Source organism: Neopelma chrysocephalum, unplaced genomic scaffold (assembly GCF_003984885.1).
Source record: "Neopelma chrysocephalum unplaced genomic scaffold, ASM398488v2 Primary Assembly neopelma1_63, whole genome shotgun sequence".
NCBI lineage: Eukaryota > Metazoa > Chordata > Aves > Passeriformes > Pipridae > Neopelma > Neopelma chrysocephalum.
In genome coordinates, this window is record NW_020897720.1 from 8,735,297 (window position 1) to 8,751,266 (window position 15,970).

Below are 15,970 nucleotides of genomic sequence, written 5' to 3' on the forward strand. Positions count from 1 at the left end.
GGGCGGGGGCGGCGCGGCGGCCGCGCGGGCGGCGCAGGCCGCGCTGGAAGCTCTCGTACTCGGCGAGGTTGTTGAAGCAGGGCGCGGCGGGGAAGGGCAGCGGCGTGCGCGGCGAGTAGAGCGCCAGCAGCGGGTCGAAGCGGCTGGAGCTCACGTCCAGGCGACCGGGGCTCGGCGAGCGGCGGCGCCCGGAGGGACCCCGCGGCTCCGCGCCCGCCTCGTCCTCCTCCATGGCCGGGCTGCGGGGGCGGCACCGCCCGCGGCCGCCGCCAGGGGCCGCTGCCGCGCAAGGCCCTGAGGGCGGAGCGGCCCCGCAGGTTGAGGGCCGGGCGGGCGGAGAGCTCTGGGAGCCCTGGAGGTGCCAGGGGTTCGTCCCTGCGGCACTCTCCGTGTCAGTCCTGTAGCCGCACAGAACCATACAGCTTAGGCTATGTAGCTTCTTAGTGTACCTTAAGCTGCTTAAAAGGTCGGTGGTTTCTCGACAGACAGGAACTTCTCAAAAGATTGAGGGGTATCTTTCTTCTGGGAAGCGGTAAGAGGAACATGAAGCTAGCAAACTAGTCAAAACTGCCCTCGTGGTCGGGCGGTGTTTCAAAGGGGCACGGACACTGGTTCTAGAGGGCTTTGATGATGTGCCAAAAGTAAGAGTTCAAGAAAAGGGCAGCGTGAGGAAGACTAAAGACCACCCTAAAGAACCGCTGACTCAAAACGGGAGGCGGGTCAAGGGGAGGAGCAGTTCTGGGGGTTAGTTTTGGCAATAGTGCAAGAAAGAAAAGGAGCTACTGGAGAGGGTCCAGCAGAGGCCATGAAGATAGTGAGGGGTCTGGAGCATCTCTCTGATGAGGAGAGACTGTGGGAGCTGTGCCTGGTTAGCCTAGAGAAGACTGAGGGGGGAGTCTCTCAGGGTGTCAAGGGAGTGGTGCCAGGCTCTTTCTTGGTGGTGCCCAGCGCCAGCACAAGGAACAATGGCCATAAACGAAAACACAAGTTTCACCTCAATGTGAGGAAGAACTTCTTTACATTGAGGGTGGCAGAGCACTGGAACAGCTGCCCAGGGAGGGCATGGAGTCTCCCTCTTCAGAGACATTTCAAACCCACCTAGGTGCATTCATTCTTGTGTCACCTGCTCCAGATGACCCTGCCTTGGCAGTGAGAGTGGACTGGATGATCTCCAGAGGTCACTTCCAAGCCTAATAATTCTGTGATTCTGTGATCTTCACTCAGACCCCCTGGTTCAACCTTTCCCCTGCAGCCCACCCTGGAGCCCCTCACCGGTTCTGGGGATGCTCCCTCGACTGGTCACCAAATCCCACTTGCCTCAGGCAATGAAATGGCACCTGGGCAACACATGGTTGCAATATAGTTTGCATTTTAACCCATAAAAGGATCTACAGCACAGAACCACTTCCCTGAGGAACAGCGAGGAAACACTGTTAATGCTGCAGAGAGGTTTTACTGTAATGATTCACCACCTCCATTAATGTTTCATAACGGGTTCCCGTACATTTAATGCCGCCTGTTACAGCAATACATCAGTCACAGGTGGTTCCCCAACTGCACAGAAAACCCCTCTTTCTTCACTGGGTCACAGTACAAGACTTCTAAGCTACAGCAATACCTGGAAGCACAGACACAGGTCAATCTGTCTGTGCCACCAACACCAGGCTGCTGCTTGAAACTTGGGAATATTTATTTTCCCCTACAGCTATTAAGTCATATATATGACTTTATGCATGAGGATGCCACAGAGAGTTTCTTTCTCTAGAATTTATATTAATACAAATTAAAGGCCATGGTTGTACAGACAATCTGTATCTTGGTTCCAAAGTCTGCATTTGTTGGCTTATTCCATATTATTGTAAGGATGAGTTAATTAGAAAACACTCTGAGGTTAAGAACTTATACAGACCCATTTTTTATACACACACACACAAGGTACATACATAGATATGTTGTATAACGTATAAGGTGGCCATAAAATATACGATAAAAAACCTACATGATACTTTCCAAGCATGAATCATGGCTGCCAAATTATTTTTTTTCATCTTTAGTCTGAGTAAATCCAAAGTGTTGCCAGTTCTGGAACAGCTGCTTTGTATGTAATGTCCAAAGTCAGGCACCAGACAGTCACAAATGGCATTTCAAAGTCAAGTTACATTTGTGTTACAAGACAAAAAAACAGCAGACAGATAAGAAGTTCTTAGGGGTAAATGACTGGTGCAATGATTCATTCAGAATCTTTATCTCACAGTCACTCACATCCTCTTCCTAGGAATTTTGTGGCCTGTTCTACAAACTAAAAGCAAAATACATTCTCTCAGTGCATGTTCTTAACTGCTCAGTATGAGCACAGAGCAGCAGAAGGGGAAGCCCTGTGCTATTATAAACACACAGGCTCATTGTTTAATCTCAGGAAGAACCTGCAAAGTAGTAGTTTCCATCAGTACCTGGCTGATGTTTTAAAAAAAAAAACACCAAAAGGCATATTGCCTTAAATGTGCAAGTTCTTCCTGCAGGAAGGGGAAACAGTAGATTGATAAGAAATTCATGGGAAATGAACTCTGTACTGAATGACCTTCTCAATCACATTTGATCCTTTCTTTCCATTTTTATGGCCAGTCCCAACTGCTGACTATCTCTCCCTTAGCAACAACTGGCTCAGTTACTGTTCTAGCACCACGGTTTTGAAACCAGCATGGTCAGCAGTAGTAATAGCCTTATAAATACCTATTATGTCATTATAGCTGTGTTTCTACACTGAAATAGGTTATTTCCCTCAAATTCCAAGCCCCTATCCATTAGCAGAAATTTTTCTGCTCCGAGAGGTTGTATGATTTAACTGTTTGGACAAAGGGTCTTAAATGACAGTTAAACCAGAACAAACCTGTGCATTAACCAGGCAACACACATTCCTCCCTTCCCTCTAACTAACACGGATTGTCAGCACTGCTATGTCTGTGTCATTCCCAGGAAAATCAGAAAACAGCAGTACAAGTTGATGTTGGCTCCCTCTTTGCAGGCAGCAGGAATGTTCTCGTGTTGCTACTGCCACTCCTGACCAGTAGGAGACAGGTGACTTCCCAGGCCATGGAAAGTGAGAAAAGATGTCTATCCCTGTCCTAAAAGAATTCCAGTCTGTACAGTATCTTTATTAACTTCACTTTTTGGAACTTTCACCACTTACTAGTAAAAATCTCAGGAATGAGGAAGGCCACATGATAAACCATACCAGAGAAGGTATTATTATTATTTTTAATTTTTACAAGTATAAAAATCCTGTACATTTGACAAAAACTTTTAACATCCATCAGGAAACTGCTGAGCTGCTCCATTTCCTTTCAGTAAGAACCAGACATTAGGCAGTTGAATGGTGTGTCACTCATCTGACCAAACACACTGGCCTTGAACTGAAATACTATATGCCAATTGAGTATTCTGGTCTAACTCAGTTGAAACAAAAATAAAAGCAATAACTTTCTGTTCAAATATGCAAGCTTTTTTATGATTCAGTAAAATACCTCCTGCTTTAAATGGTACAGAAATGCAGGAAATTTCTATACACTTTTTCTACAAATACACGTGTAGAAGGAAGGAGCAGTCTTAACTTACGACAAGTTCTTAACATTCAAAATATGATTTTAGCTTTCCATATGGGCATATCCTTGTATGTCAGACAGCACACCAGTGTCTTCTTTTTAGGCAACAACAGTAATAAAACCAGTGGAGCTGCTGAAGAGGGTTATAGGTTAAACTCTGCCAGCCACCATCTGTATTACTCAGTGGCCAACAACCCAAGCAGACCAAAATGTAAACTACCAGTTGTACTTGTCAGAGGTATCAACTATCCTCAGCCAGAATCTCAGGATATTCCTCCCAGAACTGGTCCCCAATGATATCACAGTGCAGTGGAACAACTTTAGTCTTAGTCCGGGTCACTTCCACTTCCTTTTCTTCTGCTTCCTTTGGCAGTTTTATTTTCTTTGTGATGATTTCATTAACCTGAAAATACAGTTGACACATTAGCAGACATATAAGACTCCAGAGGGGATTCACAAATGGACAAGAAACAAAGGCACAACAAAAACAGCTATCAACCCTTTATCATACCAGAGTCTGAACACAGCATCTTTTGAAACAAGAGTCTGTTCTCAATTCAAAGACTTAATAGTGAGCAGTTGAAGCCCATCATCATCACATGGCCTGAAGAAATTACCTGCAAATTCACATTAGTAATTGCAAGTATCCTTGAATGAATCACAATAGGTACTTTGGAACTATTGTGAGCTATATAAAGCAAAGAGGAAACTTCACTAATGTCTACAGTCACCAAGGAAAAATATGTCGAAGGAACAAGTGGACTGTATTTCCATGTGGGAGCATCTGTCTGCTCTAATTAGTTCAAATGAACTAAAAATTGTTAGCCAAAATTTAAATTAAAAAGGATTACAGTTTTTTTATGTATAGAAGACAAAAGGCTGAGCAAGTTTATGGAGAACTCTTAGTATAGACAGATGGAACACTATTTCTAGATAAGGTCTCCTGGCACAGAAGGACACTAAGGCCATAAACATTTATGATTTTCTGGGGTTTCATCTCTTAAAAAAAACACAGGACAGGAATTTCTTCCACTAATTCTGGATCATCCTAGAATGATGAACATTTCCAAGTTACTTTTTAAGCAGAAAAGGACTAAGCATACTATGAACTGAGCTACATTATTGAACAAAAGGTCTGGGAAGGACCTGGCACAGGCCCCAGTGATATACATATTGTCATCTGTTGATACATGTTTTATCTAGTTGGTCATAATTTGTATCTAAGCCAGACTTCACAGACTAATTTTTATATTATGTTCCTGGAAACAGATATCTCAAAGACATCTCCAAAACAATTAGTCATCTTACATGTCATTACCTGGCAAATATGGTTATTTTTAAAATGTATTTATACCTAGACAACCATTTAAGATACATCTGGTGATTTTACAGTGTAGCCTGTCTGCCACAGTGTAACTATTTAAAACATGAACAAGAAGCAAGTGACAATAGTTTTTTACCTTCTGCCATATTAAGACAGTTCCTTTTCTATACATCAAAGGTTCATTGTTGTAGTTGATGTTGAATTCAGAAAATAAGATTTCATTCTTATCTCCAGCCAAAGTTCCCTGAGAGGAAATGAAAACAAAAATATTCTTATAGATAATAAACAAACAAACTGAATCTCCAGGGTAGAAGATGGGTGAATATCGAAAGACTGACATTTGTGCTGGTTTTTCACCTTCAAGTCACAAAGTTAATTACATCTCTCAACAGAGGAATTAATTCCAATTGCCAAACAAGTATTAAAACTGAGAAGTTTTTTATAACATTTTCAAGACAAATAGAAGAAAGTCAACAGACTCCGGGATAAAACAGAAATAATTTGATGAAGTCTACACAAGGAGACAAAACACAACAAAAGGGGCTGGGAATCAACAGTAGCTGAATTCAGCAGTTGTACTTTTGTGCATTTAGATACTGAACATTTCATGACACTTCTAAGACTTCTGAACTTGCTAATTAAGAACTTAAAATCCTGTTAATAGTTGACCAAAAATACATTCTTTGCTAATGATACTAACATCTGTGCAAATTATTACAGTAAGAACAGACAAGCCAGGCAGGGCTGCTGGGCAGGCAAGACACTTTGCAAATCTTGTGATTTAATTTGTAGCTGGAAAAAACCATGATCTCAGGAGACTCTTACCCGGAGCCTGTCCTGTGCTTCCACTGGTGTCAAACCACTTCGCTGTACAAGCATCCAAAACACTGTATTATAAAGGTTATTAATATGGCCTACAGAAAACATACAGAAGAGCATGAGAAAGATTATTTGCCAAATTTAAGTGACTACTTAAAAAAACCAGCTTTATTTCCAGGGTTGTACCCAAGATACAGCCAAGAATAATGCGGAATTAATATAATCAGTGGCTAGAGAAGATGCAAAGTTTGTGACCCATTTTTAAGGTACTGCATATCAGAAGAATGACTACAATAGATAAATTTCATTGTAACTCTGAAAAGGGAAGAGCAGAGGCTGAAAGGTGTTTATGTGTAATGTGAATTATCTTCATTTGAGCAACAGGGGCTACGTACTGACAAAAGCCTAGAGTGTAAACCCAATGCTCTGTTCTAGCATAGAATATACAACACTTTTGATTAGTACCTGGTGTGAATTTAAACATTCACATCTGTTCATTACAGAAGATTACCTTGGCTAAACCAACTCTGAACATAAAAATTAATAAATTAATTCTATTAATAGTTATAATATTTCCAATGCTGAACTCAACCACAGGAGACAATAAATTGACTCAGAATTTCAGCCAATATTTCTGTAGCCATACAAAGCCCAAAAAAATTCTAACATTGTTTATTTATTTAAAACTACTACCCTCCCTGCTGTTCTTTCACTGACAACTATATATACAAATACACTGGCAGTAAAGGCCTTTCTAGTCAGATGGGAAGAGAACTCAACTGTACTAATCTCTGTTTTCTAGAAATACTTACAATCTGCTTGCCTCCAGCTGAGATAGTCCTTTAAGTTCTGGTTGCTGGGATACAACACAATTCGTCCATCAAATCCTGGTGGGTACAGAAGTTGCTGGTCCTTAAAGTAATCCTTCCAGTAGAAAACGTAACTTGAGGCAAACTGGGAGACCACGTGAGTCATGAACTTACTTGCAAACACAGAATGAGAGGAAAAAAAATAATTCATCAGTATGGTTATATATCTGTGGTTATCTGAGGTATTAGTAGTGATAATTCTGGTGGAGAGCAGCATTTCTTAAGTAATGGCCCAACAGATCAGCAATGGCACAGAGTCTTTTGAACACCAGAAGTTCTGAGAATCAAGCAAAAGCGTTGGGAAAATGTAACATTTTGTTAATAGAATGTTTGTTCTAATAATGTTTATTTACAAAGTTTGTTTCATCAAACTTTGTTTTTAAAGCTCTGTATTACTGAATGTATTTTCCTGGAAGATCATATGCAAAGAGTTCACAAGAAGAACCTGAACTAACTGCAGTGTGAGCACCAGCTCTCCTCCTAAACCCTGTGTGTAAGTAAAGGCAAATCAAAGAATTACAGATCTGGAGAGAGGTGTTAAAAACAAGTTCACTTCAGTATCAAAGCAGCTGTTACCTTGCTCTTCTTTTAAACCACCTGGTCCTCTTTTTGAAGACAAAACTATATTCATCACTCTGTCCATAAGCAACAGCAATATCCTCCAGTTCTTGCATCACTGTCTGGGCACACCTGGTCATCAGCTGCAGGGCACGGTCATCATTTGGCTTCTTGAACTCATGCTGCTCAGAAAACCTTCAAAGCAAAAGTGGTTGAATAAGAATCCCTTTAAAAGGTACTAAAATGCTAACCCATTGATTTTTCTCATATTTTCTTTCTGTGAATATTGATTTCCGGCACCTTGTAAATATTGACAGAGAATTCCCCCCAGGTATCAAAAAAAACCAAACAAAAATCCTCTTTTGATATACGCTGGATAACCCATTCTCTTTCCCATCAGCATCTCACCCTAACCAGTCCTTTAAAACATCTGGTTTATTCATTTTACTTGGAAAAGGATGACAAATACTACTTTCTGTAAACTCCTTTTATCCTAGGGCACCTAGGAAACTCAGTCCAGTACAGGCAACATTATCAATTAACTTATCAAAGTTTTACCGGAACCAGAGATCAAATCCCAGCAAGAATCTGTGTCATCTACGAGCTGAGGGAACTGTGCTCTATTTATCCCAAGGGAAGGTGAACACCACACAGACACTGACTCCAAACACCAACACACATCCCTGTACCAACTGCTGTCCCTTCCAAACACACCCAAGGCACTGGGACGCCATTCCCCCACCACCCGGCCACATGAAAACAAAACCCCCTTCGTAATTCTGTGCCCTGGAGAGGCCCAGTGACGGTTCATTGGGATCGGGGAGGAAAGGAGGATCTGTAACTCCCGCAGCTGCAGGACAAGCATCCGAAACACCGTATTATAAAGGTTATTAATATGGCCTACAGAAAACATAGAAAAGAGCGTGAGAAAGACCATTGACCAAATCTAAGCGACTACTTTAAAAAAACCTGCTTTATTTTCAGAGTTGCATCCAAGATGCATATAACGGGGAACGATGGGGAATTAATATAATCAGTTACTAGAGAAGATGCGACGCTTGTGATCCGTTTTTAAGGTGCTGCATATGAGAAGAATGACTAGAATTAGATTTCACACGGGTCACGCAGAAACAGTCCAGCGCAACGCAGAGCATCACCCAGGACCCTCTTTTCGGCCCAGCGCCCCCAGCCTGCCCCTCACCTGTGGAAATTGCGGCCGTCCAGCCGCACCACTATCCAGCAGTCAGGCAGGCAGGTGTCGTCCGCCTCGAAGTCCCGCACGTACTCGAACTTGCTCTTGGCCATGGCGAGGCCGCGCCGCCCGCCCGCGGAGCCGGTTCCGCACCCGCCGCCCGCCGCGATGGCCGCGGCCGCCCGGCAGCAGCGCAGCATGGCCGGCACGGAACCGGAAAGCGCCGCCAGAGAGAGCGGCCCCGAGCCCTTCTGGGCGGCCCGGAGGAGCGCTCGGTGGTGGCGGCGGAGGGCGGAGCGCGGGGCGGGCGCGGGGCGGGCGCGGGGCGGCTCTGGCAGCGGTGCCCGGGGCGGCCGCGGGGGGCGGGTGGTCGGTGCGGCGGCACCGGCGGGCAAGGGATGAGGGGTCGGTGCGACCCCCCGGCGCTCTCGGGATGCGGGGTCGGTGCGGACCCAACGGCGGCCGCGGGGTGCGGGGCCGGTGCGCGGCCCCGGCGCGGGGCCGCGGGGAGCGTTGGCGCAACGGCGGCGGGCGAGGAACGGCAGCGGCGGGATGGAGCGCAGGACCTCCCGGCACTGCCGCCTCCGCACCCGGGCGCCTCACAGGTCGCCCCCCAGGCACAGGGAAGTCGTGGGTCCCTTCGGGGGGCTGCGCGTCAAAGTGAAGGAGCTCCAGCCGCGGGACCGGCCCGGGCACAGCGCGGGAGTGCGGGCGGAGGGCACGCGCTGCCCGGCGGCGGGGACCGTTGGAAGGGAGGCCCGCGGCGACATCAGGAGAGGAGAGGATCGCGAAAGGGGCAGCGGTGACAGCCAGAACGAGAAGATGCTGGGGCACGGTGGGAATGGGAGTCAGCCCTGGAGAAGAGCTGCTGGCAAAGTGGAGCCCCCCATGGTGGCCTTTGAGGCGCGCCCAGTGAAGGTGGAGAAGAGCGATTCGCCAACTGGGTCCATGTACAGACCTGGTCCAGCCAGCCCCGATGAGCGCCAGGTCCAGCAGTGTGAGAAGCGTGGGTGCCCTCCTGAAGATCAGAACATCCCAGTTGTGTTTCACCCCTTACCTTCCAGGTCCCACGTACAGATCCAAGGTCCTCGGCCCTCACAGCTGATCCGCGTGCCGGTAAAACAAGTGCCACTTCCATTGCAGCCTTTAGTGCAGCCTCCAAAGATTGAAACGAAAAACATTCCCCTCACTGTCCTGCCCTCCGATTCAGGTATTACAGTCAGAGAGCTTGCAAGGGTCCAGTCAGTGACACATGAGGTGACAGGTTATCAGGAAGGAGAACACAATTGGAAAGGTCATATTAGAGAGCCATTCCTTTGGATAGGCACAACTCTCTTACACAGCATAAGACATTAACGTGCGGGAGCACAGAGTTCTGTAGTGGTTTGTTAAAATCAATGCAGTTTTGTCTACTTGCTCCCTGGCTACATGAAACCCCTTAGAACAGTGTTTGGAATTACGTTGAATTGTGATTGCAGATTTAAGATCAGGAATCTGGTTGATTTTTAAAGCTATGAAGCATTCATACACCTCTGAGAAAACTGGGGCATGTTAAATGAGGAGCATTTTGAAACATCTGGATTAGAAGCTTTTTTTGAAAATATCTAGGCTTTCAAAAATAATGACTTAAAGTGAGGTCTTAAAGACTCCAAGACTTTTGCCCTTTATTGATGATGTGATAGAGTTAATTTCTAAGACTTTTTCAAGAGGAAAGTGCTTGCTCAGGGATCAGTTGTAAGAGGTCTAAGGATTCATCATGTCACCAGCTCAATTTAAATGCAGCCTGTGTTTACAAAGAGTCAAAGCCAGGTATCATGTAACAGTCATTTGGGAACACAGGCTCCTCCAACAAAATGAGTGTCCAAATCTGAGAAAGTAAAAAATGCAACAAAATCCGACCAGAAACCTGGAACAACAAAAACAACCTCGGCTGAGAAGGCAGGGACTGCACAAGTGTGGGACTGAACAGCCCTACCATCCTTAGATCTGGTCCCTGCATCCTTAGGGCTTTGGTTACAGAGTTCTGGTGGTGATAACAATCCGGCCAAATGAAATCCAAACTAGTGTATTAACAGTCCCACATTTCTTGGGGTTTTTTTGTTTGTTTATTTGTTTTTATTTTGTTTTGTTGTGTTTTAATAAATAATATGTAACAAAAGCCAGGTAAAAGATTCCTTATGCAGTGACCCAGTGAAGGTTAGTGGAGGATGATCCCTAAGCCTTAGTTATTTTTTAGGCACTGCTCTCCGAATGTGCACCAAGTTTCATCTGTTCCAAAGCTCTAGTGAATCTGTTGCCAAATATCCTCTGGATGTAATGAATGTAACCTGTAGTGCTGTATTCCCTGGAGGATGATCTTCTTTCCTTGCCTTGTTGCACAGGTATGCCAGATACTCCATTTAGCAAGACCAAAAGCGGCCGTGTAAAGCGCCCAATGAATGCATTTATGGTGTGGGCCAGGATCCATCGGGCTGCTGTAGCAAAAGCTAATCCAGGTGCCAATAATGCAGAAATCAGTGTTCAGCTTGGTTTGGAGTGGAGCAAACTGACTGAAGAGCAGAAGCAGCCATATTATGAGGAAGCTCACAGAATAAAGCTGAGGCACAGGGAGGAATTTCCTGGTAAACATTTTATTTATTTACCTGAACGCTTTAGAACTGCAAGGCTTTTTGAAAAATGCATCTCTTACATTGGAGCCAGTAATAGAGATGGAAAAAAATTACAAATATTTCAAGTACAGAGTCCTTTTGTGTGCCTGAAACTGTATAGATTTTTTAAAGTATCCAAAACAATGGTACTTAAACCACCACAGCTCCAGCAACTCTTCTGAATGCTTTAGTAGTCTAGGGGGCAGATAGTGAGTTTGTTGTGAACATGGCCTGCTGCATCATTTTCCATGCTCCAGAAAAAGCTGCCCAGGTGGCCTGTGGTGACATATGCATCCATTCCTTAAAAGCAGGAAAGGGAAATGCCACAGGAAGCACAAATGGCATTGTATTCTGTGGGATTCTCCAATGTGTAGACTTCGGGTTCACAAATAATGGTGTGGAAGATGTTGTTTCTCAGCCTTTTGTCAAAAGGGTTAAAAATTTGTACCCCTAACAAATTAGTTTCTCCGTAACACACAGTTCAATAAAACAGAGCATAAGTACTCTAAAGTATAAGTACTTTTTAAAAGCTTTTGAGATACTGGGTGTCATGATCCTTTCTCTGTTGTCATAATCCTGCTAGTTCATGATTATGGCTAATCCTGGTAAACGAGATCTGACTAATCTGTCATAAACGTCACTCCCCACTTCTCTGTATTTCTTTGTCTCACAAGCAGTTACTACTTGGTAACATAGAAACAATGCCCAAATATGTCTATTTTATTTTCTTCTTGCGTAAAATTCCCCATTTGCCAGCTGACTGAAAAAAATGGAGTATTGCCATTGACTGTAGGAGCAAGTTTTGGACTAGTTTTATCAGATACTTCAGAATTACAGATACCACAGCTTTAGACAAATAATGAAACCATCTAAAATATTGGGTGTCTGCATCTCTTTTCGTCTCTGACAGGTTGGGTTTATCAGCCGAACAAAAAGAAGTGTTTCCCACCATCTCGCTCTGCTGTATTTTCTGGCACTTCTCAGAGCACCATCGCTACAAGTCCAGCTGGCCCTCGTCCCTTCCCATCACCTGCTTACTCTTTTGCCAACCCCAATGTTAAGAACAGTATTGGACATCCAGTCTGTGAGTTTTCAGCAGTGACTTATTTAAAAAATTCAGAATTTACCTGTTGTAGTAAAAGTTTGTATTTGCAAGGGCATGTAGTGACAGAGCTCTGGCTCTGTCAGTCTGTGGATAGTGGATTTCAACAGCAAATAGCTTAATCCAGGCAATGGTATTTTCCTCTTTAAGCATCCTGACAAGGACTGCTCTCTTTACAAGGAGACAAGAAAATGAAATGCCTGTTCATGCTGTGTAGTAATATTTGGAGATTTTTAAAAGAGAACACTCAGCTTTGTTCTCATGAAGTTCTGAGTTAGTGATGTTTGAAAACACTTATGCAATGTTTTTTGAAATCTTTCCCTATAAAGGCGGCCCTGTTGACATGAGGTGGGATTTGAAAGTGTACATTGAAGTTTGTGCTCTGCAAAACATTTCAAAGTGAAATTGTCTAGTGGGTACGTTCACTGGTGAAAGAAAACATACAGGGTATTAGGGTGTTTTAATTGTTGCTTCTGCTTCTCACCAGACAGATTTGTTATAAATTTGGCTCATTCCAACTCAGTAGACTTGTGAGGTCTTCTGAGCTTCAGGCATTGCAAGCACACTCCAACCCATTCTGTGGCCTTATTAGGACAAGACACAGCCCTCAGCAGCCCCACAGTCCCACCACTCACTAGCCAATTCCTTCTTTACTTGGGTTTCTGTGGGCTTCAAACTCATGTGTCAGGATACATGTAGGCCATGTAGTGCAATGACTGTGAGTTCCAGGGAAGTGGTTGGGGGAAAATGTTTCAGGCTCTAGTATGGTTTGCTACACTGCTGTTTATAAAAACTCTTGCTGTATTCATGTCTGATAAATAACTGTTTTGTCTTCTAAAGGTGAGTCTCCTGTTATTCGTCTGCCAGCTTCTTCCAGTCAACACACTCGTCCAGTGACTCTTTTCCAGACCACTGGTGCAAGCACCACGTCAGTGGCTGTTCCAGTTCCAACCCTGCCCCTGCGCCCTGTAATTTCAGCACAGCACTTTGCTAAATCTGCTCAGACAGAAGCTTTTGTGTCATCTGGGCTCAATTTCTCTCTGAAGAGACCTGCACCTGTTTTTGCTGAGAGTTTCAGCAGAAACCCAAGTAACATCACCACCACTAATGGCAGATTTTCTGTCTCTAATAGTGACGCCCCAGGGATTCCTATTTTTCCTAGAGCAATACCTCTTCCCCAAGTTAACCCTTTTATTCCCTCACCTACCTATGTGTCTGCTCCCATCGTTCAACCAGCCAGTCTTTTTGGAGGACCTCCTCAGTTTCCATTTTGCCACCCTTCCTTTGTACCTGGACCTCGCTGTTTCCCCCCAAGGTAATGAAACCATTTCAATACCAGTAAGAACAAATGCTAAAAGGCAGAGAGTCTTTTGACTTGCAGAAAGCAGATGGAACATTCAGAAGGAAAGGAGTTCTTACCTTCCTGTAGCTCCTATGTGGTGGGACCTGATGGCCTCAGGCTGCTCATAATATATGCCCTGTTATTGAATCTCCATAATACTATTGCAGTAATTGGCACTCCCAAGACCACAAAAAACAGAAGTATCTCCTTTCCACTTTATGTATCTAAGTGCAGTTGATTTTGACAGAAAGGCATTAGCTAGGGATAGTGTATATATATTTTGAAAATGGTCAGATAGAATTAAAGTAGATGTGTGAGATGTCTCCTGGGCCCTATGGTTGCAGCTGCCATAACTGCTAATATTTCTGAAATCTTGATGAGTGCAATACAAGACATTCCTATTTTTGAGGTCCTTTAAAGAAACACAGGACACGTATTCCCAAAATTGCTTAAAATGAGCTTTGCTCAGGCCTTGGTCTCTGAAATTAGATGGTTTTGTGAGGCCTCTGAGAAAGAGGAGTGTTTTAAGTTCACTGTCCTCTAAACTCATTTCTTGTATACAAGGATCATGATTTCTGAGTTGCAAACATGTGTTTTACTATTCTGAGTATGTTGGTTAACTCACTGCAAGGTGATCAGATGCTAGTTTATTAATGATATCATTTTATTGATAAAAACAGTGGAGTTTATGTTTTTGTCAAAGAAACCTGATGTGTGTATGAGGCTTATGCAGAGATATGGAATCTGGACGATTCTTGTTATGGCCACAGTGCTTAAATTAGGCATGGTTTTAAAGTATGAATCAACAGGATAAGCTTACCAACACAGAACATCAGTGTCATTCTGCAGCCCAGGCAGTCTGCATTTCTGAAAGCCAACTTTGAATCTCTTTCATTGCAGCACATTCTCACTCAGGCCTCCATTCGGCTACGGGAATTTCTCCAGCTCAGTGCCTCAGTGCTTCGGCTTTTATGAACACAGGAACCAAAGACAGGAGGTGATATTTTCAACCCTGAGTGAAGACTATCCATTTAGGAGATACTCAGAAGAAAGTATACACGGGGACCAGCGCATTTGTGAGAGCCCTGAAGTGGTGCCCTGTCAGAGCAGCTGCAACAAGGAGCGGTCTCTGAGCCCCCTGCCACAGCTGGATGTTGAAGTGGTAGAGGAAGTTTTGCCATCCTCCCCATCTACTCCCTCCAGCACTTACATCATCAATGTAACTGATAGCGATGAGGAAGAAGATGTAAAGTTGTTTCAAGTATTGTAATTTTTAAAACAAATTATAGTCCAGAGAAATATTATAGAATGGGAAATAAATGTTTTCCTCAGCCCTACCTTTTCAGTCAGTGTGTTCAGTGGGAAACCCATGTGGCTTCAGCGAGTTGCACAGGTCATTTTGAAGAATCTGATGAGCTGTTTGGAATTTGAGAGCTTACATACAGACCTGGAGAGGGTAAATTGTAATTCATGTAACAGACTTCTGTGCAGCTAGGCTGGACATTCCTAGAATGATGAGCTGAAGTAATTTTTTCAGACAATTCAGGCTACTAATATTAATTTATATATGTGATTGTGTGTATTTACAATTATGAAAATTCAAAGAAATATGGGAAGAGCTGAAAGCCATGGATGGAGAAGTTCATCCACGCTGGGCTGCCAGGCGATGCTAAGGGATGATTCAGAGGAAGCTGGTTGTATGGGATCTGTGTCTGCAGGTTTATGGTGTTGAATCCAGCCCTCAGCTGAGCTCTCTTGAAAGCTCTTATGTCTTGTCTACAACAGAAGTGAAAATTATACAAACAATCCCCCCAAACCTGGCTTCCTCTGAATCATTCCTTATCCTGCTCTGGCAGCCCTGCAGTGGAGAAAGCATGATAGAAGTGGTTTTTAGTTCCCATTTCCAGATCATTTTCAGCCCACCTTTGAACTTTTCTCCTAAATGCAGATTCCTGAAGTGCCAAGTATCTGTGCTGTTACTTCTCCTCTTGCAGTGTCTGAAGTGGGTCATAGGCAGGGCCAGTCCTTTGGCCATTGTGTGCCCTCCTGCAAGTCTCTATGGCAGTGCAGAGGGTACTTGGGATATGAGAGGGACATATTCTACTCTCTTATATCATAATTATTTTCTGTTTTATATCACAATTATTTTCTTCTTTCTCTACTGTTTACCTTGATCTAAGCTAAAAATCACCTTGCGTGGTTCTCACTTGAGAAACAGATGCAGATTTTCTTTACAAAGCTTGTTTACCTCCTGTTGCTGTAAAAGTCTAAAGACACTCAGTAGTGCTTCCCAGTGCATCACTGCCTGTGACTATCCATTTGCAGAGACAACTTTCTTCCCCAAAGTTACTGGACAGTTTTATGGACTGGATGTTATTAAAAGCCCTTGTGCCATTTTACCTTAGGAGAAAAAACTACTTCAGTATAATCACTGTTCTATTGGTGAAGTTTACAAGCACATGTGCAGCATGTGCAAACACAGTTAAAAAGATGTGGTGTGTCTGCATATAGAATCTT

General features: G+C 43.9%; 3 protein-coding genes across 5 annotated transcripts in view; 1 reads left to right on the top strand and 2 right to left on the bottom strand.

Annotated features, from left to right (window-relative positions):
* The window catches only part of LSM11 (LSM11, U7 small nuclear RNA associated), an 8,619-nt gene extending 8,387 nt beyond the window's left edge, over positions 1–232 (bottom strand). Inside the window, exon 1 of the mRNA XM_027682808.1 lies at positions 5–232. Within this exon, the coding sequence (XP_027538609.1) occupies positions 5–232 (228 nt within the window). The remainder of the gene's footprint in view (positions 1–4) is intronic.
* Positions 233–3,236: 3,004 nt separating this feature from the next.
* THG1L (tRNA-histidine guanylyltransferase 1 like) lies at positions 3,237–8,696 on the bottom strand. 3 transcript variants are annotated; one of them, XM_027682371.1, is made up of 7 exons: positions 8,371–8,696; positions 7,188–7,364; positions 6,555–6,724; positions 5,749–5,837; positions 5,060–5,167; positions 3,829–4,014; positions 3,237–3,452 (listed from the first exon to the last, which is right to left on the bottom strand). In XM_027682371.1, exons 1-6 carry the CDS (start codon positions 8,559–8,561, stop codon positions 3,841–3,843), a joined length of 909 nt encoding a protein of 302 aa, XP_027538172.1. In that variant the 5' UTR covers positions 8,562–8,696; the 3' UTR covers positions 3,237–3,452; positions 3,829–3,840. The 3 variants fall into 3 exon arrangements, with proteins under 3 accessions (XP_027538172.1, XP_027538173.1, XP_027538174.1); XM_027682372.1 differs by having other exon boundaries at positions 3,237–4,002; positions 8,371–8,695; XM_027682373.1 differs by lacking the exon at positions 8,371–8,696 and having other exon boundaries at positions 3,237–4,002; positions 6,555–6,629; positions 7,188–7,254.
* Positions 8,697–8,861: 165 nt separating this feature from the next.
* SOX30 (SRY-box 30) lies at positions 8,862–14,790 on the top strand. The gene is made up of 5 exons (XM_027682369.1): positions 8,862–9,571; positions 10,743–10,982; positions 11,920–12,093; positions 12,952–13,426; positions 14,354–14,790. Exons 1-5 carry the CDS (start codon positions 8,914–8,916, stop codon positions 14,721–14,723), a joined length of 1,917 nt encoding a protein of 638 aa, XP_027538170.1. The 5' UTR covers positions 8,862–8,913; the 3' UTR covers positions 14,724–14,790.
* Positions 14,791–15,970: the final 1,180 nt, after the last annotated feature.

What these genes read in the sequence shown, in the direction of transcription:
- THG1L (XM_027682371.1), bottom strand. Translation starts at nt 8,561, where the DNA reads ATGCTGCGCTGCTGCCGGGCGGCCGCGGCCATCGCGGCGGGCGGCGGG. An exon ending in TGGTTTAAAAGAAGAGCAAG is followed by an intron (nt 6,725 to 7,187) that starts GTAACAGCTGCT and finishes TGTGTTTGCAAG; the next exon opens with TAAGTTCATGACTCACGTGG. An exon ending in CAGCTGGAGGCAAGCAGATT is followed by an intron (nt 5,838 to 6,554) that starts GTAAGTATTTCT and finishes TGTTTTCTGTAG; the next exon opens with GCCATATTAATAACCTTTAT.
- SOX30 (XM_027682369.1), top strand. Translation starts at nt 8,914, where the DNA reads ATGGAGCGCAGGACCTCCCGGCACTGCCGCCTCCGCACCCGGGCGCCT. An exon ending in GCACAGGGAGGAATTTCCTG is followed by an intron (nt 10,983 to 11,919) that starts GTAAACATTTTA and finishes CGTCTCTGACAG; the next exon opens with GTTGGGTTTATCAGCCGAAC. An exon ending in CAGTATTGGACATCCAGTCT is followed by an intron (nt 12,094 to 12,951) that starts GTGAGTTTTCAG and finishes TGTCTTCTAAAG; the next exon opens with GTGAGTCTCCTGTTATTCGT.